At 41.6% G+C, this 25,217-nt stretch overlaps 2 protein-coding genes across 2 annotated transcripts; both read right to left on the reverse strand.

Moving 5' to 3' along the window:
- Window positions 1-1,023: 1,023 nt before the first annotated feature.
- Window positions 1,024-8,966, reverse strand: psmc1b (proteasome 26S subunit, ATPase 1b). The gene is made up of 10 exons (XM_070849222.1): window positions 8,918-8,966; window positions 8,429-8,525; window positions 7,903-8,027; window positions 6,340-6,525; window positions 6,034-6,162; window positions 5,673-5,769; window positions 4,006-4,195; window positions 3,238-3,389; window positions 2,560-2,714; window positions 1,024-1,337 (listed from the first exon to the last, which is right to left on the reverse strand). The coding sequence occupies exons 3-10, from the start codon at window positions 7,960-7,962 to the stop codon at window positions 1,203-1,205; spliced, it is 1,104 nt and encodes a 367-aa protein (XP_070705323.1). The 5' UTR covers window positions 7,963-8,027; window positions 8,429-8,525; window positions 8,918-8,966; the 3' UTR covers window positions 1,024-1,202.
- A 4,477-nt stretch (window positions 8,967-13,443) lies between these two features.
- On the reverse strand, window positions 13,444-21,110 carry kcnk13b (potassium channel, subfamily K, member 13b). Its single transcript, XM_070849747.1, has 3 exons — window positions 20,774-21,110; window positions 16,469-17,256; window positions 13,444-13,599 (listed from the first exon to the last, which is right to left on the reverse strand). Exons 1-3 carry the CDS (start codon window positions 21,108-21,110, stop codon window positions 13,444-13,446), a joined length of 1,281 nt encoding a protein of 426 aa, XP_070705848.1.
- Between the last annotated feature and the right edge of the window lie 4,107 nt (window positions 21,111-25,217).

Below are 25,217 nucleotides of genomic sequence, written 5' to 3' on the forward strand. Positions count from 1 at the left end.
CCCCACATCCCTTCCATTTGCTGAATGTGCTGCGATGTATGAGCTGCAGCTGAAATGCGTGACTGATTTAATAAGGAGAGAGTGTTTCTGGGGAGGGGGCTGCAGCAGGAGCTCCGTTCACACTCCAGCCCAGAGACGGCTCCGTAAAGTGGCTCGATGCCTGCTGCATGGGGCCACTTTCTGCTGAGCACCGAGTTACACATGGCTCCACATCAAGAGGAATTAAATCACCGCCGCTGTTCTCCGCATGTCAGACTGCAGCAAGGGCAGCTTAGCTGGATTTACTTAAGCGCGCTGTAATAAACGGAAAGGCCAATTTGAATTAAAGATGGCAAAAATCAAATCACACTCTGAACTCAACCCCCTCCACTCCGCCGCAGATATATTATCATGTGCATAAAACCAACACATGCACCAGAATGTACTGTAACTTTTCTCTATTGCCTTTGAAGAGTCCCTTTAAACACTTAAGAGCGAGGCATTAGTGCAGTGACATTATGCTGCTCCCACAGGCTATGTCCGAGTAAAATGCTACAGTCAGGGTGTTTCCTCACTCTGTAAACCCTGAAATTTAATTATGCGCATCTGCACTGTTATCAAGAGTGTTTGAGTCATGTGGAATATTCTAGTAATTACTGAAGAATGCGTCTTTGAAATAAAGAAGGGGGTGGGCAATCCCTTCGGGCCCTTTTCTCGTCTTTGGTCTCCTAAAATAACAGGTACTGTGGCTACGAAGTATCGGAGGAAGACACAAGTAAAGAAAATACCATGACTTTGCATATTGATGGGACCGATTCTGTTTGTGACACCAAGGGCGGCTACACTGGGACTGAACTGATTGAATAATTCATGTGATTAATTATCTCAAGATATTACAGCACGGCGATGAACTCAATATACAGGAATCTAATAAGAAGCAGACGACAGATGCTGCCTCTGTACAAACAAGATTTGAAAGGGTGCTGCACGCCAAAACGCTCCAGCAAATAAAAGAGAATAAAACAGATGACTAATACATTAGGCTCTTTTTTTTTTCTCCTTTTATTTATTGTCTTAACACGTAACGGTAACAGGAGAGTGGGATAAGCCAGACATGACATGCACAAAATATATCAAAACTCTCTCTGGGGGGGGCTGCAGCCTCCTCTCTTTCACACAGCGATAGATAGGGGGGGAGTGAGAAAAATGTAAAAGTTTGAAGGTTAGAGGTAAAGCCCCTCCGGCGTGCCCTCCTGCTTCTTGTACAGGACGTTTTCCTTGGACTTCTTGAAATCCTCGTTGGTGACTTTCATACGGCGCTCCCGCAAAGCCATGAGGCCCGCTTCTGTGCAGATGGCCTGGAGGACACGGAGAGAGGACAGCAGGTGAATAAAACAGGGAGGGGAACAAGTGAAAGGTTGAGATCAGCTTTAATTACTTTAAAGAGGCGCGTTGCACTCAGTAAAAATGGTTTCCAATACAGTGAGAAGAAAAAGCAGCAGTGACAATGCTCTCTTTGTGTTCGTGCTCTTGTGTGTTTAGCTTTCCTGCTCAACAGGGTAAACTAGTAACTCAACGCAAAAGAAAAAGCACATCAGGGAAAGAAACTAGTAACAAGAGGAAACGGCTGATTTACAGAAATGTTCCGATTCAGTTATCTGACAGCCCTGCATGAACAGTGTGCTATATGAAACTTAACACGGCTGTAAGTGGCTTTTACTCTACTTTTATTCCACTGTGACAACTTGTCACCTCTGAAATGACTTCTGAGAGACACCGTTTGAAGTGACCACAGTTCAGACCAATCAATATCCATCCAGTGATCAACACTTTGAAAGGAAAGGCTCATTTTTAAGCTTTTACACTTTGGTTCATTACAGCTCCCGATCGCCGACAGTATCAGACAACCTGGTCACTTATTTTCTGCTATTTGTAAGTGGCTGACCTGCTTTATTTGATAATATTGATGAGGTTAAAGAAATTAGATGCATAATGGAGAAAGTGACTCAAAGTGTAACTCTGTCAGATCCCACATGAGGGCAGCAGAGTTGAGTCAGTGAGAGGCACAGATGGAAAAGTACAGTAAACACTTTGGATTGAATGAGGGACAAAATGCAATTAAATAAGTGTTGATGCTACAATAATGGAGGAAATCAGCCCCTGTGGCTACCCTTCGCACAGCTTCAGATTGTTTTCCCCATCTCTGCTGAGCCACAGTGTGAACTGGCTCACCGCCAAGAACTCTCGCAAATCAATGAAGGGCTGAAGTCATCGAGCCAGGCTGGAGCAAATTAAGAAAACAGACAGAATACATCTCCAGAGCCGGGACGCAGGTCGAGTGGACACAACCGCTACCACGCTGGTTACAGTGAGACAGTTAACTCCCACAGACACCATTACAGCTGGAGGAGTGAAGAAAAAGATGTCATACTCTGTTGGCTACCAGTTATTTTAAGAGCCTTTCTAACGTTCAGAACGACGACTGGTGACAGAGTGAAACAGAGCAGGTAGGTTCTGGATCCGGATTCTGTAATGAGAGAGAAAACCAGTTTGCAGCTGTGCAGACAGTCTCGCTCTCACCTTAATGTCTGCTCCTGATAGGTCGTCCTTAGCCAGGATGAGGTCATCAAGGGTGACGTCATCTGCTACCGTCATGCGGCTGGTGTGGATCTGGAAGATCCTTCTTTTGGTCTTTTCATCCGGCAGAGGAAACTCGATCTTACGGTCGATTCTCCCTGAGAGAAGGAGGAGGAAACAACAACATGATAAGCTGCTGCTGTAAAGAGCTTTTTACTGTTTGGCTATATTTTTATTTGACAGTTTATTGAGTAGACAAATGCCAATAGCTCCAAACCAGATTCATTGATAAGCACAGAGGTGTGCCCACTGATCTAACACTGATCATAACTGGTTAATTTACCAAATATGAATCATTCCAGAAAGTCATTTAGGAAGCTCGGTTGTCTAAGATCATTTTTCACACTACAGTTCTCAATGAAGCATTTTAATAGTAAATTTAATAGTAAATGCAAGTAAATTCATTTGTGGTGTGCAAGTGACCACCTTTAGCGTGAATTTATGTTTTAAAAGAACAGCTGCCAAAAGGAAAGGAAAAAGAAGATTGAGCTCTGAAAGCAGAAAAACAAATCTACTTCCTGCCATGACTCAGCAGAATGTCCATAATAACTGTACATGTTAGCAGACAGACGGTCAGCGGCAAACCAGGGCAGAATGAGGCTCAGCCAGGGTGCTACTGACCAGGTCTGATGAGGGCTGGGTCCAGAGTTTCTATCCGATTGGTGGCCATGATAACTTTGACGTCTCCCCGTGAGTCGAAACCATCCAGCTGGTTGAGCAGCTCCAGCATGGTCCTCTGGATCTCCCTCTCCCCGCCGGAGTTCGAGTCATACCTACAACAGCACAGAGCACAAACATTTATCTGAGGAGTGTGTAGCATCCACTTCATCGCCCTTCATCCTCAGACTCCAAGGACTTCCAGCTTGTCCATCATGCAGTCCTGTTATCAATAACACATTAACCTGAGTTGTTTGCTGTCTTTTCCGTGCGAGGTAAAAAGCCTGGACACATATTCAAGCTCATTTATTATTTACGAGAGTCAACATCCAACCAAAGTCATTCATTTAAGCCAGCCACTATCCTACCTAACAATGTTAACGGCTTTTCATATTTTGCTGCCAACAGGGATGAAAAACAGGCAAATAAAGCTTTTGATTCTGTATTTTCTGCAGTCGGTTGCCTCTGCTTCTGTGACTCATGTTTTTTCACTGAGAAAGGAAAGCAGCTACAGCATCACAGCATGACCACAGATGCTCTCTTACAGGTAGATGATGAAGACAGTGTAAAAATGAAACAGTAATATATTAAAATGAAAAATCCAGCTATAACACTTACACATCCAACACGTTGTCATACACGGCGTCTGACACCTCACCACCATACGTGCTGCATTAACACTGCTGACGCTCTCAGTCATAAATAGTATCTGAAACAAAAAGTTGTGTGTACCTCTTAGTGCCGATGGCATCAATCTCGTCGATGAAGACGATGGAGGGTGCGTGCTCCTCTGCCACCCTGAAGAGCTCCCGGACCAGCTTGGGCCCGTCTCCCAGGTACTTCTGGATCAGCTCTGAGCCCACCACGCGCAGGAAGGTGGCTGATGTCTGGTTGGCTACGGCCTTGGCGAGCAGCGTCTTACCTGGTAGTGACAAAACAGGTCAGGCAGACCTTTAGCATGAGAACATAATATCTACGTCACTGTTCACTACTGCTTTGTACTGTAGCTGCTTAATATTCACGTAAATGTTATCAGTTATTGGTAAAAATGGAACAGCGACACCAGGACTAGATTTCTGAGGTGTTTAATATGATCTGCGATGTATCCATATGGAGACATTTTCAGTAAAAGGGTATCATGAAGAGCTCATGAAGAAAATGTCACTTGCTGTGACTTTTTAGAGAAAGACCTGCAGCCATTTCATTTTCAAACAATTTCCCTTGACATTCTCTTTCATATACCTCATTTAATTGTCTTGTGGCATTTGGTATGGATATTCTTTTCTTTCCTAATTTTATCAGTTTATACACACTTTATATAATAATCACAATAATAAGCTACACCTAAAAGCAGTTATAGAAGGTCACACACACACACACACACACACACCACAATGCTCGGCACAGATGATATGACATTAGTACCACCCCCCTCCCTGAAAGAAATGAATACATTTACTTTCTGCAGCTCTGGTTTTGTGCACAACTGTTGTCCAACTAGATAATATACGCACACTGACATCATTAAGATTAGATGGAGAAAAAAAATCCCTCTCCTCTTGGCCTTCAAATGGAAATAAAACAGTGATGTGCAGTTCTTCATAAATGCACTAAGTTGTAAGGTTCACATTGAGATTCACAGCCAAGTTGAAGTGAGGTGAACTTCACTTTAACTTCACTTCTTTTATTCATGAGATCTGGTCCAGTGAAGAACAGACTTTATTTTCTAACGCTGAATGCTTTGACCAAAGTTCACAGGGGGATCTTGGTGCTTTATGACCAATTACATTGTTTTGATGACACACTTCTGACCATAATGCGCATAGTCTGTTCAGAGTTTTATTTTGTCATTTTGAATCGTTCCAACAACAGTGACTGTAGGGCACTTTTATCTGCGGCAGTACCGAGAGGCTGCAGGAGCTTACTGGCAGTTTCTCACCTTCCCTGTTGTGTTGCCCTTTACAAAAGGTCCCTAATGGCCAAGTGGAATTTGCCAGTGATGTCAAACTGGGGTAACTGCACATTCATATCTAGGTTTTATTTTAAAACTACTTCATACTAATGTGACTGAACATAGAAATATCAAAGGTTAGGGTATATGTACATATGTAATTCCGATACGTCTAATTTGTAAAACTGAATGTCAATGTCTCACATCATACTGAATAACAACATTAATGAGATCACAGGTGATTATCTATAGGTAGCAGATCACTTAATTCAACAGGGATCGACTGATTACATTGTTCAGCCTTCATTTATCTTTCTTAACTCTCTACAAGATGGTGTTAGAGAGGCTGGCTGTAACTGTGTTACAGGTTAGGCCGATGGTAACTTCCTGCTGGAGTTTTACGAGTTTGAAAACAGCTGATGGTATAACGTTGAATGGAAGTCCTTACCTGTGCCAGGTGGTCCGTACAAGATGACACCTTTGGGAGGTTTAATGCCCATTTCTTCATAATATTCTGGATGTGTGAGAGGCAACTCCACTGATTCCTGTATAAAACAACAAAGCACAGCATGATCATCCTCAGAGTATAAATGATTAACATGCAAGATACTGACGTGATTGTGGTTGCTGGTACAACCTTAAAGTGGTTTTCGCCCAGTGATGAATAAACGGCCAATCACTTTTAAGCACATTACCCGTCTTTAAATTCACAGATTCATACTTTACTAACATGAACAAATACTTTTTAAGATAACAGCCTGGCCTCTTGTTTTTCTGGCAAGGCAGGTTGAAGTGCATTTGTCATATACCTTGATCTCCTGGATCTGATTGTCCAGTCCTCCGATGTCAGCGTATGTTTCTTGTGGCGCCTTCTCTACCTTCATCACTGTCACTAAGGGATCAGTGTCATCCATCAGCACCCCAATCACAGCATGAACCTACAGGTGATACACAAAACAGAACAAAAACAAAGTGAGAAAGAGAGACATCATTGAGAAGTTAAGTAACTGAATATTTCCTTCTGATTGTCTTGAATCTGACTCAACTTACCTTTATCAAAATGAATGGGGAAAAAAAAGGATAAACCTAAAATAAGGACTGTCACTGAATATTACCTTGTGGTTGAGCAGGACAGAGCAGCCGGGCTCCAGCAGGTCCTTATCCACAAATGATAGGATGCTGACGTAGTGCTCTGATCCCACTGAGGTGGAAACGATGGCGTGGTTGTCATCAATGATTTCCTCTAGAGTGCCCACAGACATGGGGGTCCCGCGCAGGTCATCCACCTTTGACCTCTCCTCCTATTAAAAAACAAAAAAGATTATTGTAGTAGGACAGTTGTAGAAAAGTTCAATTAAGAAATGAATGAATAAATGAACAGGATTATTATTCCTATGTTTTTTTTTACCCAAATATAGAGCACAAAAGCTGTGGTCAAAAGTTATACTTGTAAAGAACACGGAAGTTATGGCTGTCTTGAGTTTCCAATCATTTCTTTAACTGTTATTTTTCTGTGATGAAGGATTGGAGCATGTCTCTGTCGTGAAAACATTTGTGAAATGTTTTACTCATTTCTTTGTTGTTTTTTTAATCAATTTAGTCTTCTGGAAATATGACATAATCTACATACAGCAACCTCAATTACACATTTGGAAGTGGAAAGTTGTGACAATCAAATTAGCTTTATGGCAGCTGGTGACATTTGACTTTGATTTGATTTAAACAGGTCTTGGTTGTTACACTCATCACTCACCCACAAAGACTACAGTGGGAAAATCAGCAAGGATCTGAAAAAGTGAATCACTGAGTTGAATAAGTGAGGTATGTCTGTTAGAGACATTTCAAATCAGCTACAGGTCCCAAGACCAACTGTGCAAGCAATTGTAAGTATAAAGTGCTACATAAAGTGGCTACAATCAGGAAGAAAATTGATCAGGATGGTCAAGAGTCAATCAGAACCACCAACAAGCAGGTCTGGTTTGTTATGTTTTGTGGAGAAAAGGGAGCCCTTAAAACCCAAGAACATCATACCTACAGACAAGCATGGTGGTGGCTCTAATATGCTGCCAGTCAAACTGGTATTTCACAGAAATTAAATGGAATAATGAAGAAAGAGAATTACCTCTAAATTCTTCAGAAAAACCGAAAACTATCAGCACGTTGGGATGCAGTTGTGTGTCCCAACACACACCAGATGTGGTAACAGACTAAATCAATCCACAATTAAGGTTTTTGAACAATCCTCCCAAAGTTCTGACTTAAATCCCACCAAGAACACGTGCACTGTGCTGAAGACACAAGTCTGTGTCAGAAAGCCAACAAATACAGTTGAAGTGCATCAATTCTGACTAGAGGAGTGTTCAAGGATTCAACAAAAAATTTGCCAGAAGCTCAATGACCGTGCCTAGAGGCAAAAATGGCCGAGGGACATATTATTAGCAATGCTGTATATAATTTTTCTGACCCAGCAGATTTTGTCTCACTTTTAAAAGACAATACATTCATAAAAGAACCAAACCAATTTTTGTGACAGAGAAGTATGTGCTCATTCTATCACTGAAAAATAAGACTAGAAATAAGAAATAAGATATTTTGGAAACTCAAGGCTGCCATGACAAGCATATTCTTTACATGTCGATTTATACTTTTGACCACAAACGTATGTAACAATGGCTGACCTCCTGTTTCTCCTCCAGAGGCTTCATCTGCTCCTGGTTTCTGATGAACTCCTCCTCCATCAGTAGGTAGTCTTTTATCCGCTCCTGCTTCAGCAGCTTCAGACGACACTGAGTGTGAGGAGTGACTGAAAGAGAAACACAGAAAAAAGCATATTTTAAACCTATATTTAAAAAATATATATATACACGAACATTAATTTCATTCAACCACAAACAGACTTTGTCATCCCTTTTAATCTTAAGACTGTCAAGTTTAAAAGGTTGCTTTTCTCCCGTTCACCATTTACATCAGATTGTTACTTTCTCCCAAATTCTATTTATATTCAATTACGCCACATAAGGAGTTTTAACAGTATTAAAGTCTCTCAACCTGGGATGTCAGTGACCTCAGCTAAGCTCAAATAGAGGTAGACAGAAGGCCAATGAATTAAATATTTACCATAAATTACTTAACAACAAATACTGAGACAGGCTACCAGACAAGACAAATACATCTTCATAACTCTGTGGTTCTTCAGTAACTTACCCAATGGTAATTTGCTGGCAGCATCTGGCCCCTTGGTCTTCTTCTTTTTCTTGCCAACTCTGGTGGGAATTGGAGGCTCATACTTCTTTTTCTTATCCTTCAAGTGGCACAAAGTGGTGTGACACGTGTTAGACAAGGTAGTAGCCAGAAACGTGTCAACTAAAGCGTAACTAAATACGTCACAAGCTCTCAAACATTTAACAAAACATTTCTTTCTGTGGCAACATAAGTCAAGTTTAACAAATACTTCTTTATCTATTATCTCCGCAAGCAGACCAACAAAGTTGTTTCTTTCTGTACACTAAGTTTTGAATGAATCCTGTAGATCAGTGTCTTACAAATATCATGTGTGGCTTACCTAAACTATACAGATTATTCTTATTATCATTATTATCAGAATTCAGTGGCAATAATGAAGGAGTGTAACTCAGAGAGCACCATTGGAATATTTAGCTACCAAAACAAGAAAAGTTGCTGTGTAATTCTCACCTTGTCATCCTTCTTGCCTCCCCCTGGTCCGTGGCCTCCACTCTGACTTTGACCCTAAAAGAATATCAGACATATATAAATACATAATAATTGAATAGTGGCTGCCAGTGCATTGTGACCATAACAACATTAGACAGTGACTTCACTTAATAAATAGCTCATTAGCTTAGCTGTTGTCAGTAAAGTTAGCTTACATCGCCGTTACTTGCCTGGATAGCTAAATTCTACACGTTAAAGTTGTATTACCGGAAAGACAAACTCTGTGACACTAATGCCATTGGAGAGGAAACACGGCAAACGTTACCAAAATAGGGGAAAAGCTGCTTCAATCATATGAATGACTTTGCTAATAAGCGCTAGGATAATAACCGAGAAAAAGCTAACGCAGCTAGCCATCGGCTAGGTCGCTCTACTAGCTACATGTAATTCTGTTGTTAACTCACAAACAAGACATAAAGCCGCCTGGAACTAAGTGTTAGCACGAATGCTAAGGTTTAAAACACTATGAAGAACGTTTTATTGGCAAATAATACATTTTAGTAAAATAAAAATACGAGCCGTAGAGAAAATTGCTTGCTCACTTACCATTGTTACTCGTCGCTCTGAAGTGACGTCATTAAGTACGGCTACTCTATAGGACAAAAAGTCACCTGTCGCTTTATGTACAAAACACTACAGGAAAGGTTTCATTAATAAGTGAACACAACCTTCTCTTTATAGGTTCAATCTGTATTTTATGTTGCAAACTCTTCTTTTTAAGTTGCTCAGCCTTTTTGAATTATATATTTTAAATGTTTAGATAAAATGGATTGTGTGTTTAAGATGAAAAGAGCATTGGAAGATCTTGTAACAGCTCTTTAGACATTTTGACAGTAGTCATGGTGATCTTAGTGTGACCTTTGCATATATTACATTAAATCTTGTTTCTTTATGCTCGAATGAACTGTATGGCAGTGGATTAGTTTAGTTTCCACAGGTGACTTCATGTGTATAAAAGTCACACTGCATGTTGTTTTAATGAAGATTTTCTTTTGAACTATTAACCTCATTTAATGAATATAAATGTCATGTGTTTTCATGGTTACTGGTAGATTTTGTGTGCATTGTTGCTGACTATTAATCAGGCAGGCCATCATTAGAGCAGGTGAAGAAGCAAACTGTCAGCTGATTCCCATATTTCAGGACAAAAAAGTGTTTTTATTGTATTTCATGAAGATTTACGTAACAAGACAAGGCTGTCTTTGATGTATGACTTTAAAGACAGCATCCTCTGTGCTGACCGAGATCTTGACCTGGGTACTCGACAGTAAAGCTACAGAAATGATATTGATATGATATGATGTCTTTATTTGGTCGCTGAACAAAAACATTATTCACTGTGTTCATGTCTCCCTAGCACCATGTGCCACCTTGATCTCACAGCCTTGGTGTTCACAGAGACTACTTAATTATCTTGCTTGCAATTTAACCTCCCCTGTCACACTCATGCACATGATAAATCAAAAACTCTGCACACAACATTGACAATGCATCCCACCCATCCTAATTAAGTCATTAAGGTATAATTGTGCAGGGGTGTCCCTGTTTGTGCGGCTAATCCCTCTGGTCAGACATGTGCAGTCATTGCCTAGAAGTCACTGACTTCCTGAGATTCAGTATCAGTGTGTCTACTGTCTAATGTTAGCTAACTATAACATTGCATACTATACATTATGTAATATATAAATGATTGCTTTTCTTCCCAAAATAACATTGTCGTAATAATACTTCCACTTTCACTTATTTTCAAAATTGCTCGGAGTGTAATCTCACATTCATCATGTCTTTACTCAGGTTTTCACTCCTTTTGTGCACAAATGAATAATTATACCCACCTGTTCAGTTTATTTCCGTCTAAACAAATGGCGGGGTAGCGCTGAGGCCACCTCTGCAGCACAGCACGGTCTTAAATCCCACATGACTGTTCCATTAGAGCGTGTTTCACATTGTTTTCAACTCAGTGGAGACACACAGCGGTGTCACTGACTCTTTGGGACTTGTCATGACTCAGAAAAAAGCTTTAACAAAGAGTCTTTGTGTGTCTACATCTGTCCGAGTCGCCTCTGTAGCACACGCACACAAACACACACGCACATGTACATGCATTTGTGCACACTCACAAACAGACAGAACCAGGCATTTGTTGAAAGCTATTATTATCTGTGTAGGCACAGCTTCTCTGACATATTCTCTGATTCTCTATTAGGCTATTTTGTGTGTGCACTTGAGTGTGTCATTTTGTGAGGGTGTGTGTGCGTTTTGGCAATAGGCAGAAGAACATCTTAGCAGTTTGTGTATCAAATTATTCTGTCTGAGAGTGAGATTGTCTCCATAGCAAAGAGTGGAGGCTGCTAGATTCAAGTCGTTCTTGTCAGTTTTATTATTCTGATTTTGAGTATTAAGGGATTTGTTCTCGTTTGTGTTATTTTCTGTCTCTCTGCTGTCAATGATAAGATTTGCTGAATGTGTAGCTTACATAAATAAATGACTAAATACTTAAAGCCAAGCCAGACTTGAAATCGCATCCTTGGTACCTCAAACATGAACCTTGTGTAAGATTCTACAATCAGACTACAAACATGATGCTGTGCTAGAAGACTGAGGCTAAAGCTGCATGCATGCTGGGAGTTGCTGGAGTGTAAGCTTCCTTAAATCCAATAAGAGTCGGTGCAGGGAACACCCTGTATACCCTGAACTCTGATAGTATCCAGGAGCAGCCTCCACACCGTGTGACACAGTGGATGTGCTACTGTTAGTGAGCACAAATGATATGCTTTTCGTCCTTTTAGGAGGCATGCTAATGAAATTAGCTTAATGCAGTTCAATACACTATTTTCACTTTTGCTTGTGTGTTAAGCTGTCGCCCCACCGTGCCCAGCTACAGGTCCAGTTGGGATTGTAATATGGCTGTTTGCGGGAGGGGTTTAGCAAAAGATCAATTCCCTCATCTTTCTTCCATTCTATACACATGCATTGTTTACTCTACACATGCTTTATTAATGCTGTATGCCATCTGGATCTCACCTCTCAGGTTCTGCTGTGAACTGAAAAGGATTTTGCAGCAGATGATTCACACAGATTATAATAGTACTCTTGCAGCCATTGAAAATCATGATGACCCTGTACAAAAATACTAATGCGCAGGTTTGCTAGGTTGTAATTCTTTTTTTTTTAATGCTCTCGCTCTTTGAATATCACGCACACTTAAGTCAGATAAGCTCAGCTGGTCAGAAGTGGAGCCTGAAGGATTCTCACCCTGTAATTTCCTGTCGGATGTATTTACAATATGAATGAAGATCCCTGTACCATCTCCCTAAATTATGCTGAATATGATGCCCAAAAGCTTTCCTCTGTCTCGGCTGCTTGCAGATTTCACTGGAGTCAATCACTCCACAGGCATGTTATGAGGAACCTCGCTTTTCTGTCTCTTTTGTGTCTCTATTCACTGCCCTTTCTGTGAATCCAGGCAACAGCAAAATCATAAGCCTAACACAGCTGGGTTAGCAAATGAAAAAATGAGCCCTGGGGTGGCTTTCTTCACTGCGTTCACTGGACAACACCAGGGTGTGAAAATGTCTGCAAATGTTTATGGATAATGTGCAGTAAACCTCAAAGTAAACAGCAGTCTCACATAATAGGCTTCATCTCAGTCTCAGAACAACAGCCATTCAGCCAGAGATTTGTCTGTGTGGTTTATAATGAGGTTCTTTCGGTGGGGGTGGTTGTCTTTTACTTGTCTAGATAATGAATGAAAACAGTGCCAAAGATAGAGGCTATTGAAAAACACATAACGTGGCTGTGAGACACTTGTCTGAGCCACGAGTGATGCGAATAAATGAGTCATTGATAGTCTAATTATAAAATGATGTATTCTGCATTGAAGGTAAACATTCAATCATCTATGAATTGGGCTTCTCGTCCCATGACACCCAGTGTTATGTAATGACTAATGTTAAACACAAAACCAAGAAACACCCATTTTATTAAAGCTATTTTTTCTCATTAATGTCCTTTACAGTGACAGATACAGCATGGACGTGTGTGGAGTCATAGTGAGCTACTGTACAGTATCGTGGATGAGTGGAAGTTGCAGTTAGGAGTGAAGTAGCATGTAGTGCATCAGGTCTTTAAGGCTTGGATTCGAGGGCTCTAGGCAGGCTTTTGTGTCACCATGGAAACTGAATCCCTCACGAGGGGGGAAATTCCTGCACACTGAGCCTGATCCAGATGTGAAACTCCAGCAAACTATCATGCATCTTTCATGTGGTCATGTTCTTGACAGGAGGGTGGGCTGAGAGGGTTCGATTCTAAGCTGTAGCTGCAGGGGGTCAGCTTGCTTGTCGATGAAAAAGATGTATTATGTAGTCATGAATGCAGTCTTGTATACCACCCGAATCGTCTTTTCAAGAAGGCAGTCCACAGTGTCAGTTTGTCCTTGCTCATCTCATCCTCTCAGCCTCCTTTCAAAAGGATTGACACTGTTTCCCCTATCTGTCCACGCTGGTCTCTGCCAGCCGGTTGTTCATGATGCCAAGGGCGCCCACCCCTCCTGAGAACCCGTTCTGGCGTGAACTGGAGCTGGACTGGCGCGGGTGCCCGATCGCCATCTCCGAAAGCTGCTTCTGCATAATAGCAAGATTGACCTGAAGCAGAGACAAAAAAATGAACAGATGAGGAAATATTTGCTGTCTGTGTTTGGAGGTGCGTGCAACCAGTGATGCCTTGTGAAACAGGCATTAATACAATGTGTTGGCGGCAGGTACATCTGATTTCGCAGGTGTGATATAAGGCTACCAGATGGTGTTTTTTCCTTTCGATTTAAGGGAACAAAGACAACAAATATAGTCTGAACAACTGTGACTTACAGACACCAGATATTTACTTTCCCACACACCAGCCATTCCCTTTCATTTGTCACTCTGCAAAGCAATATGAAGAGAATGTACAAGAGTGATGTGTAATACCGTTTTACATTCAGTGATGTTCAGTCAATATTAAATCACAATTGTGAAATGATGTCAGTCCCTCAGGCCACCACTTATTCAAATATCTGAACAACTGTTGGATGGATTTCCATGAAATGTTGCAGCCCCCAGTGGGTGAAGCCTACTTACTCTGGTGGCTCTATGGCTTTTACTTAGGTGCCACTCTGAGATTTTTAATTTTTAATTTGTAGTGAAATGTCTCAACAAATATTAGATGGATTGCCATGAAATTTGGTACAGACCTTCATGTTGCCCTCAGGGTGAATTTTAATATTTCAAATTAATCCAGTACTTATTTATGACCAAATCCCTGCAACCTCAATTTGGTTTGGTGCTAAGATATTGAACATGGTGAACATTATACCTGCTGAGCATCAGCATGTTAGCATTGTCACTGTGCGCATTGCAGCATGCTGAATTTAGCATGTAGCTCAAGCACAACTGTGCCTTAGAACAGCCTCATAGAGCTGCTATGACTGTAGATTCTTAGTCTTGTTGAAACTGAAACAATGATCCTTAATCAGAAAATGTTTTATACCCACAGATTTAATCATCAGTCATCATCGGTGTGTTTGTACCTGTCTACAAAGAAACGGGAATTCATTTGTACACTGAATAGTCCTTTGAAAATAAAATCATGGATGGACCTCTCTAAAGAAGGGCGACCTTGACCTCACCTCCAGTGCGGCCCATTAATTCAGACTGCAATATCTATAAAAAACACTCAGTATTTGGGGCAAGGTTACTAGAAAGAAATAAAGTCTTCATATTGAGCGAAGTACCATCCCACCTTTGAAGTATCATCTATGGTCATCATCTACCATCATCAGCATTCAGCTGTCCCTGATTGAAAATGTGCAGCAGCCACCTTCTAACTTCAGTCTTCTAAGTCCATCTCTTTCCCTCCACCCCTCCCTCTCTTCTCTTTCTTTTATTCCTCTCCCAACAAGAACAAGATGTACAAGGCTACTCTCTCAGCCTTCACAGGCAACTTTCTAGAGAACAAACATTCATTGTATGCCTGACTGTCAGACACAGAATATACTTAATTCAGGCATATATTATTGTATAACATGTGGAACCAGGGCAGAGAGGAAAATACCAGACACGCGGTCACATGGATTACTATTTCATTTTGATAGATATTGTTCATGTAGGGCTCAGGCGTTCAGTTCTGAGGCTGAATTAAACTTTGGACTTGTGTTTGCTTTTGTATAAATGTGAAATATTTTAAGACAAACTTAAAGGATACTTCTGATATTTTAAAACCTGGGCCCTGTTTCTACATATTTTGGGTTCAACATAACAAATTGGTACAAAAACATTTGGAATTTGTCCAGTAGATCACCTACACCAGCCGGCGAGAACGCATGGCTGCAACGCAATCCTTTGGGGCAAATGCTCATATCAGAGTGTGTCCAGTAAAAGTGCCTGTTTTAGCCACTACCAGTTTAGATTGTTATCTGACAACATTATGTAAAGGATCCCTACAGAGACAGACCTGTTTGTTTGACGAAAAACTGCCATTGTAGCTCGTTACTCAAACCCACCAGACTCCATTGACAAAAACAGTAATTTTACCTTGCAGAAGATGGCAGTGGCTGGTCTACTGCTGCCTCGATCACTTGGTTTGTTTGTGTTATTATATGTAACACAAATATTGTGTTGTCCAAACTAACCCTTTAAAAGACCAAAGTCACAAGATAACACAAACTAACTAACAGTGTAGGCCAGCAAATACACTGTTTTTGTCAATTGAGTCTGGTGGTTTTGTACTGAGCAATATAACGGCTATTTGAGGTTAAGCAAAAAGGATCTTAAGGTCGATCTCTGAAGGGATCCTTTCTGAAGGGATCCTTTCGGACACTTTAAATAACAATCTGAGCCTGTCAGTGGCAAAAATAAGTTGCATCCTTGTTACAACATCACACCATTCAATAGTTTTCTTCAATCAGAATGATCATGATTCGTCAGGTGTGAAAACTCAGATTTTGTTTTGGAACCAGAAAGAAAAATCCTTGAGTGAGTGAGCATGGGTATTGACATTCAACAGCTCACACTGCATTCCTCTTCTCTGAAGCCGTTATGGAAATGTAAACCTCTGAGTGGCTACAGGGGCTGTTGGTGGGGTGATAGCAATGGTGTAAGGCCATTAGTATTCAGAGAGATTTTACACATAATATGTATGTAGCCAAGAAGACAGCAGCACAATAGCAGCAAATAGGAAGAATGTTACGCTTCATTTCTGCATTGACAATCCTACAGGAAAGCTACAGTAGAGCATTCAAATTCAATACAGCTTGTGATGAGAGGGATGATGACTGAGTGTGACCGCAGTACACATGACTACAAGGAAACAAGATTATTGACTAAATGTTTTTTCTGCTACTCATGTAAGCGATTTAACTGATTTACTCTTAGAGGTAACTGATTATCCTGCGTGTAATAACATGTGATGATTACATTAGACAGGTGGGATGTCACACAGGCTGTCAGCGCCAACCTGCTCCAGCCCTGAAGCTCTCACCTTATTGGCTGCTAGAAAGTCCCTCATGGAGATCATCTCCCCAGACATCCTGCGCCCGGTGTCAGTCTCGCTCTCGTTGATGGCGTCTGTCTCGATTGAAGGGTCTCTACGGGCGCGGAGGTGACCCGGGGCCACCACGTTCCGTCGGGGGTGCCGATGTGGGTGGTGACCCCTCCTGGGGAAGCAGCAACGGCAGGGGGCTTCAAGCCTCCTCAGCAACCAGTTGAGGACCTGCTTGATGACGATGGAGATGACGTTGAAGAGGGAGTAGATGCAGCAGACGCCGGTCAGGATGAAGAAGAAGTTGCCCAGCCGATATGCGGCCGTGGCGTGGCCCTCGTAGACGACCCGCTGGCTGCTCACCATGTCACCAAAACCGATGGTGCTGAAGGCCACAAAACAGAAGTAGAGTGAGTCAAGGTAACCCCAGCCCTCGGCTGCTGAGTACATGAGCGAGGCACAGCAGGACACCAAGATGGCCGCTGCTCCTAGAATGAGCATGACACAGTAGACCGAAGGCTTCCAGCCGGCCAGATCCTCTCCTTTTCCTCCTCCGCCTCCTCCAGCTCCACCTGCTCTGTTCTCCTCAGGGACTCGCCGGCCATTTTGCGGGAGCACAGCTTTGTTATGCCGCCGTTCGTGACAGGACTTGAGGACGACGGCGATGACGGTGATGACACGCTCCAGAAAGAGGTTGAAGAAGAGGATGGTGGCCGCGCAACCGAGCAGGCCATAGAACATCAGGAAGACTTTTCCTCCAATGGTGGCAGGAGTGGTCATCCCGAACCCTGGGATACACACAAACACATGATGCAATCAGTACAAATCTACATAGTGACGCTCTTATTATGACGAGATGAGGGGAATGCAAAGAAGAGTAGTTGTGCTTCAATTTCCCAACGACTTGTCCTCAGCAAGTGTCTCTGAATAAAAGGATAAAATAAAAGCATTATCACACAAAAGCACAACTTCACATGGATAGTGCTTAGTCTTACTCTGTGCCTCCATTTCGTTTCATACCCACAATTACACATAAATTACAGGGCTCTAAGTGACAGGTGGATTATTTGTGGAGACGATGAGGGGATGGCCACTTCCTCCGCATTCTTTATGTTACCTTTTAAACCAAACTCACATCCTCTCTGTGGTTAACAAAGATGGCTAATTACTGATCTCTTCTTCTAAGTGAACATCACACTCGCATATGTGCCTCAATCCACCGGGTTGCCATTGGTGACGTGCTCTGCCTCTACGTCTGTCTCTTTGTCACTCGCTCACTTTAAGAGCTGAGGTGTTTTCAGTCCAAGCACATCACACCAATCAGTCCCAAAGTGTTGGTTTGTCTAACATTTCACTGTATTCGCCACAATTATTTGGCAGCAGCGAGGCCCGCTAGAGCCACTTCACATCTCAATTTTATCATTTTCTCATTTTTTTTAAAGGTTCAGAGCCATTTAGCTGGTTTTCCCTCAAGGGGAAGTGAGATGCTGTTTGTGTGTGACTTCCCCTTTGTCCCTCGTGAACTGGCAAATGAACAAAATGGGAGTCAAAGTGAGAGGTCTTTTCAATCAACTGTACCAATCCCAGTAATGTCTCCTTTTCATCCCTCATTGAACTCTCCGAGCACACTAAAGGTCTGCCTGTCTGTCCCCTTTTTCAGTTTACTACGCTCATTCGACATTGTTGAAACACTTTTTTTGCTGTATGTCACACCATGAAGAACATTCTCTGCAGCATTGCTGGCTGCCACTGTGCCAAAAGCGGGCGTCTTGATGAGGATTTGATTGCCTCCACATTCAGATTTGTTGTGAAGGTGCTAATTGGGCTCGAGTTTGCTACCAAACACGACGATAAAGCCAAATGAGCTGGATTTTATAGATGTGATTGTCTTTTCTTCCTGTTTCAAAAGCTTGGTTAAATGTGATGTTGATGAGTCATTTGACCTGGCTGAACACAAAAAACAACACAGCACATGAAAGAAAGGAGAGAAAGTAGTATGCTACTGTGTCAGTGTGACACCTGTGTCAGTATAACTGTCTGTCATAGAAGCTGAGAATACGGTTGATGGGTAATGGAGGTGCCTGGTTGTCTCGACTTTTTCCTCCTAAACCCAACCTCCCTCACTGAAGAAAAACATTACAAGTGATAGTTGGTCTTTCTGGGAAGACGTATTCTCTTTCTTGCTGACAGTATAACAAGTTAAAGAGGAAACCAGAGCCAGAGGCTGGTTGGCTTAGCTTAGCACAAAGACTGGAAGCAGGAGGAGACGGTTCCTCTGTTCGAAAGCAGTCTGACTCACAGGTATAAACCCCAACACTGCCTGACTACTCTCCTCCCCTTTCTCTGTCCACCTGTTGCTGTTTTCAAACTCCATCCACTTTCAAGCGTCCACTCCGCTAACGTGCCTGGGGATAAATTTGATTTAGCGTGTAACTCCTCTAGACTTGTCAAGTCTTATCAGACTGAATAGGTCAAACTTTGATAGTGACACAAGTTATTTTGCGGGGAGATGACGTACGACAGACACCATGGTTGTAATTACACAGTTTGGCCACTGTGTCAAATTTTCTTCAAAGCCTGGTGCATCTCCTGGGGGATTGGTCTACCTCCATCTCTAATAATTAACACATTATATCTTCCTGAAGGTTTGTCTGGATAAAATGTGTCAATAAATGTGCTTATCTCAATTTCATTTCTATAAATACTACAATACCCATGAGCCTTGACTACTGTTGCCATGGAGAAGAAGCCAATCAGAGACAAACAATTTTGCAGACTAAATTCAAAAAGAGTTGACTTTAATATCTTCCTCACTGTGAAGCTGTAGTTTGCTGATCACTGAAGTATCTACATCAGTGGAACACAAAGATGATGTGTCACAAGATGATCTCTGTTGCTCTCCTCCATGTATTCACCCAAACTGACGCACACAGTAGGATGCAAAATGATGATGTGCTTGGAAGATGTTTTCCCTTAAGCTATATACGTGGGCCTATTCCAGGAACTCAGAAATGAGAGTGTTAGATACAAAGAAGATGAAAATGACTGATTTCTCAGAGAATTAACACAAATCTAAATTAGAAATCTCTCTGACTGTTGACTTCACACAACTGGACTTGATTAGCTGATAGATTACTGTTAAAAACCTCCAACTGGCCCTTGTAGTAGTGCAGTCAATGACTGTGAGGCCATATGTCAAAGCACTTTGAACCTCAAATGCTAATGAAACTAAATATGTGATGATATGATATGACGATGTCTTTGCTTCTCTCTCAGCAAGCCTGTCTGCTGAGATAGTGGAGTCGGGAGGACAGTTTCTTTGAAACAGGCATCCTGAAAATTGTGTGTCAGTGCTGAGGGAGAATCAATCTTGACATCACCTCTCGCTTTAGGCCAACATCAATCTGAAAAATCAGTCTAAAAAGAAAGGCGGTGAAGCCGAATGGAGAGAGTATCTCATGATAAAACATGCTTCGCTGAAAACTTGATATAGCCTCGTCCTTCATGGCTCGTGAAACAGTCGATCATCACGAACCAACTCACTCCAGTCAAACACGTTTAAATGGCACCATCAGGTATTGAGGGAGGATAAAAACAGTACGAGCGTGCAAGTACCAGTCAGAGGTATTGACAACAAAAGGCTTGTTTGTAACAGAGCTGTTAGAGGGACGGCTCTGTGTCTCTGCTCTGTCTGCCACACTGATGCTGATTCAGTCGTGGACACAGACGGTGCTGATGTGGAAACGAGCTGTCAGTGGCAGATCTTGCTCTGGTGCCTGCACTAAATTGCCTGTTTTCTCAACCTAGTTTTGTTGAATCCATGGAATCAATTCACACTTTTTTTTAAAACGAAACAGACCAGAGGCCTCATTAATCCTGTCTGGCAAGTCAAAATCCTTCATGTTTAAAAGTATTGTGCTTGTTCCTAGGTTTCATCTGCAGTGTGTGAAAGTTTGAACTTAAGCTCCTAACACCCTTTCAACACATAATACAATGAGGGAGGTGAACAGGATTTTATCATTGTGGCTCTTGATAAGTGTTAATGGCACTGAGGTGTGGGAGAGTGTTTGCAAAAGATAGAAAACTATGTGAGACTCCATTTGTGGCACAGTGAGTGATGTTTTAGGGGAATGAAACACACCAATACACACAACAAAGCACACACAAGTTAATAACTGATGATGTCCTCAAAGAGAAGATTAATGGTGGATTTTAAAAGGTATATGTGGTCAGATGTAGGTGATAGCGCTGAGTGGGTAAATTGCATTCCCCCACTGGTTTTAATTGCCTGTTTCTCCGTCTCACCAATGGTTGACACCACAGTTCCCACGAAGTAAAAAGCGCCGGTGAAGTCCCATCGAGGTCTGATTGTGTCCACACGGATGCCCGCTACGTTCGCCTCCTCGTAGTTCCTGAGGAAGTTATTCAGGTCTTTCTTACTCAGGTTATACTTCTGGCTGAAATGCTCGAACCTCTGCGCCCAGCGCTCCTTCGCCTCTCGCTCCTTTGGCTGCTCCAGCGCTGAGAAGACGGCGGCCCCGCAAAGGAGATAGATGATGATGAACAATGCCAACAGCAGGAACCTCGCGTTATCCTCGTTTATTGGACCGGAGCCGCAGCAGCAGCCGCTCCTACATGCCATTATGTTGCTGTTGTCACCGTGGTGCAGCTGCAGTGAGGGACCTGTGGCATGGTGGGCTCGAGTAAAACGCACAGTCCTCGGGAGAAACCTTGAAGAGATGTTTTATGACAGAAAAGTCCGGCGCAAAATTGTTAATCAGGCAGTCGCGTTCTCCAAAACTGTGGATTTGGCATTTTGCTCATGAGCCTCTATGTGCAGTCCAAGTCCAAACGGTTCAGCCAAACGCGCCCCGACGACTCCTCCAGGTCATCTCCGCCGGCTGTGTCATCAGGTTTGGGTTGCCTGGACGCTCAGACAGGAGCAGAGAGCAGCGCAGCAACCTGTGGATCTGGCGAGTCGTGCCGCTGTGCTCTCCGATCCTGCCTCTCCAAAGAAGTCCCCACCCCTGAGCGCGCGTTTTACGCACCGCGGGTCAAGCCCCAACATGGGGACGAAGTCACAGTCTGTGTCCGCTCACCGCCGTAAGCCAGGTCTGTTTTGACAGATCCGCTAAATTCCGGGGACACTTTCCTTATTTCAGCTTGTTAAGGCACCACAAGATAATGAGTTCCGAACTGGCCAGAAAATGTTCGACCTGATCCCAACCTTGGAGGTTTGAATCTGACAATATAGACAGCGTTTGCATAGTGAGATCAATATCACTTGACCTTTCCGGGCTCTGATGAGGGATTCATGCTCCTGTCCGTGCTTACCCGGGGGCGATGTGAGCAAATGTCAGAACGGAACGACGGCTCCAAATAAATTATTCAGGATCAGAGGGACAACAAAAGACCTATTTCTGTAAAAGTGGGAATTTTGACAACGAGATGACGCGATAACGTCTGTTTCAGAGCCTCGGACGGAACAGCAGCCTTTCAGGGTCACACTTTACAAAGCTGTCTTCATGTAAACTTCCAGCATGAGCAACAACACTTTAGCACGAGTTGTAACTATTAAGTGCGTGAGTTTTACATAATGTAATAATGTTCAGGAAAAATCACGATGTTCTTCTTGTACCTGAACTACTGAACTTGCACAAAGAAGGCTAAAAATGTTAATTTGACCAATTACTAGTGTTTTGTACTTTTTAGGCTTACAGAGGCACAAATTATATTATTGCAACATCGTGTCTTTGCAGCCTTTTAAAGTGAATTATAACAGATGACCTGTGCATCAATGAAAACCACTTGTAACAAGAATTTTATAAATGCAGCTATGAAAGAATAAAAAAAAAAAACTGTCCTCTGACATTTGCAAATGATTCATGATCACAAATAGTTATTGCTAATCCTTTGTCATATTAATGAATGAGAATGAATTCAAATCAAGAATGAGGGGAGGGCAAACAAAGGTATAGGCAATAATAAGGGGTAGTTTGATTATAGGACAAGTGCGTTCATGAGAAACTAGACAGATACAAGAGGAAAGCATAAACAGAAAGGAAAGATCTTTTCTAAACAATTGAGAGCACAAAAGCTGGTAGTTATCCACAGGCTGTAGTAGATTAGTAAAAAAATGCTGTTGGGGTGAAGCCAGTGCAAGTCAGGAGTTATTATAGTCATTAAACAGGAGGAAGCAATTGATCCTGATGCAATAATCAACCTGTGAAAGTAAACACTACTTGAATGTTTACAGTGTACATGGCTCACACCTTGATTGCAGCCACATAATGACTGATTTTATAGACTGGGCCAAATCCATAACACACAGCAAAGAAATTATGTTTCGCTGACATTTTTTCGAAATGAGTGTTGATTGAGTGTTGTTCCTTACCCAGCAATTGCTGCAGGTCTCTAGTGGCTGTTAAAGGCAATCCACAAGTGATGAACACACTTTTGTGAGCGCAGGTCGCTGAGACAAAATGAGAACGTGATTCTGACTTTTACACTCAGGTTTGAATTCTGCTGTGTTTAACTCCAGATACAGTCTATATTATATTATATTATATTATATTATATTATATTATATTATATTATATTATATTATATTATATTATATTATATTATATTATATTATATTATATTATATTATGCTGTATTATAATATTGATAATAACATTATAAACTCTACTCTACTATACTATACTGGTACCGTATTATACTGTACAATGGTAATACTATGGTATCTTAAGGTATCTACTATGCTACACCACAACATTGTCATTAAAGAACATCATAGAATTTAACTTCAGCTCTGTTATTTGGTTTTGGTTACTGTTTCTCACACACTGGCAGGCAAAGCTATGTTGTGTTTTTAATCAAACGTTTACATGTTTTACATGCAAAACCTGTCTCTGTCAGATAACTAATTGGCAAGGTTTCAAAGGAGTGAAAAAAGGCCAGTGTGTCCTTTGAAATGTCTGTTGTGTGTTGGTCCTTACAGTGGAACAGGGAAGCTGCACTAAAAAGCACAAGCAGATAGCTATTTAGTTCATTTCCACCTCGGGTACAGCGGTATTGGATATGGTCTGTTACCTCTAAAGATTTGTGATTCACACTGCTCACTGTGTGCCGTAAGCTGCACCTGTCCTGATGTTCATCTGAATCAAAGCAGAGCCTGATTTTATGGAGGTTGTTCCCCCTGTGGAGACGGACAGCCGGTCTCTCAGCAACAGTTGTTGCTTTACTTCTGGTGTAACTTCCCAGAAAGTGCAAATAAAAGTAGAAAATGCATCTACTAACAGCTCAAAGTTACAGAGCTCAGATGAAATCAGCAAAATGCTGTCCACATGGATGTTTTTATCTCTTGTACCGCTCGTATATGTGTGTTCTTCTAATCTGCAACCACAGAGGACTTTTTAAATATATCAAATGATCCTGTTTTTACTTCCTAGAATTAAACTTTGTTGCCAAGTATAACTAATAGTTAGCTGCATGCTGTATAAATGTTAGATTCTTTTACCACTCTGTTTAAATTTCATGAAACACTGGAGATTATGGAGGCTGTGGAAGCCTTATTAGTCATATAAATCATTGTAGACAGATAGCTATTAGAGTCAGCCCCCATTACATTTGTACAGCTTCCCTCTAAATCTATGTTCCCTGCAGGTAGCGGTCAGTTCGCTTCCAGCAGTAAATAATTCATAGTAGTCCATGATTTATAAATACACGTTTCCTGACTGAAAGACACTGTTAGCTACTTTAGAGAGGTTAAAGAGATTTATAAACACTGTGATTAATAACAGGACCCAGTGATGCATTCATGTTTGTGCATATATCGCCTTCATTACGAGTCATTAATTGTGACTGAGCCTGGGCATTCACAAGCATGCGTATGGGCGTGAACTCATGTGATTGTCTTATTTATGCATGCAGATACATACAGCTACACATGCATATGTATACATTTATGTGGATACAATGAAGCTTAAATAGTACAGCATCATGGGAGAGCCAGAAATTAAATTCAAGCCTTTGTTTCCACCCATCTGTTTGTGGATAGAAAAACCAGTGTGGAAATGCTGAATGTTAAAAACAAAGCTTGAAATATTACAAAAAAAGTTTTTTATGCTTAGGAGGAGAGGTTGGGGAAGGGAATGGACACAATAAATCATGATGAGGCTGTGACCTCTCTCACAATAATACATTCCATCAAGTTTTAAAGATGTTTTTTACTGTGGTTTCACTGATGCATCATCATGCTGTACCCTCTTCTTATGCAATGGTTTAATGGCCCACAACTGGAGAATTAGCCAGCTGTTTGTCTCAGTGCACTCAAGTCTTTATGATTGCACAATTGTAGTAGATTGAAATGTGCATTTATGTGTATTTTCCTTTGTCAATTTTCTGGAAACTCTGTTTCCAAACGAAGGACGCGATCCATTTTTAAAACACTGGTTTTAGTTACACATCCTGTCAGAATATGAAACATTAATATTCTGAATAAGACATATATCTCATGGGGTCTGATTATTTTAGTTTTTCATAACTTTCCATCTACTTATACACAGGGATAAATGTGCTAGAGTACACTAAGAACTAAATCTGTAAGTACATTGTGGCATACATTAATTTATAGAGGATGTTGAAGCATGAAATCACTTTATGTAATTTACTGTGTTTTTTCTGGTGGATATGAGATCTGTTTCCATGGAAATACATCGGGAATATTCAAATAAGGGTTATTCAT

This window comes from Pempheris klunzingeri, chromosome 18 (assembly GCF_042242105.1).
Source record: "Pempheris klunzingeri isolate RE-2024b chromosome 18, fPemKlu1.hap1, whole genome shotgun sequence".
Lineage (NCBI taxonomy): Eukaryota > Metazoa > Chordata > Actinopteri > Acropomatiformes > Pempheridae > Pempheris > Pempheris klunzingeri.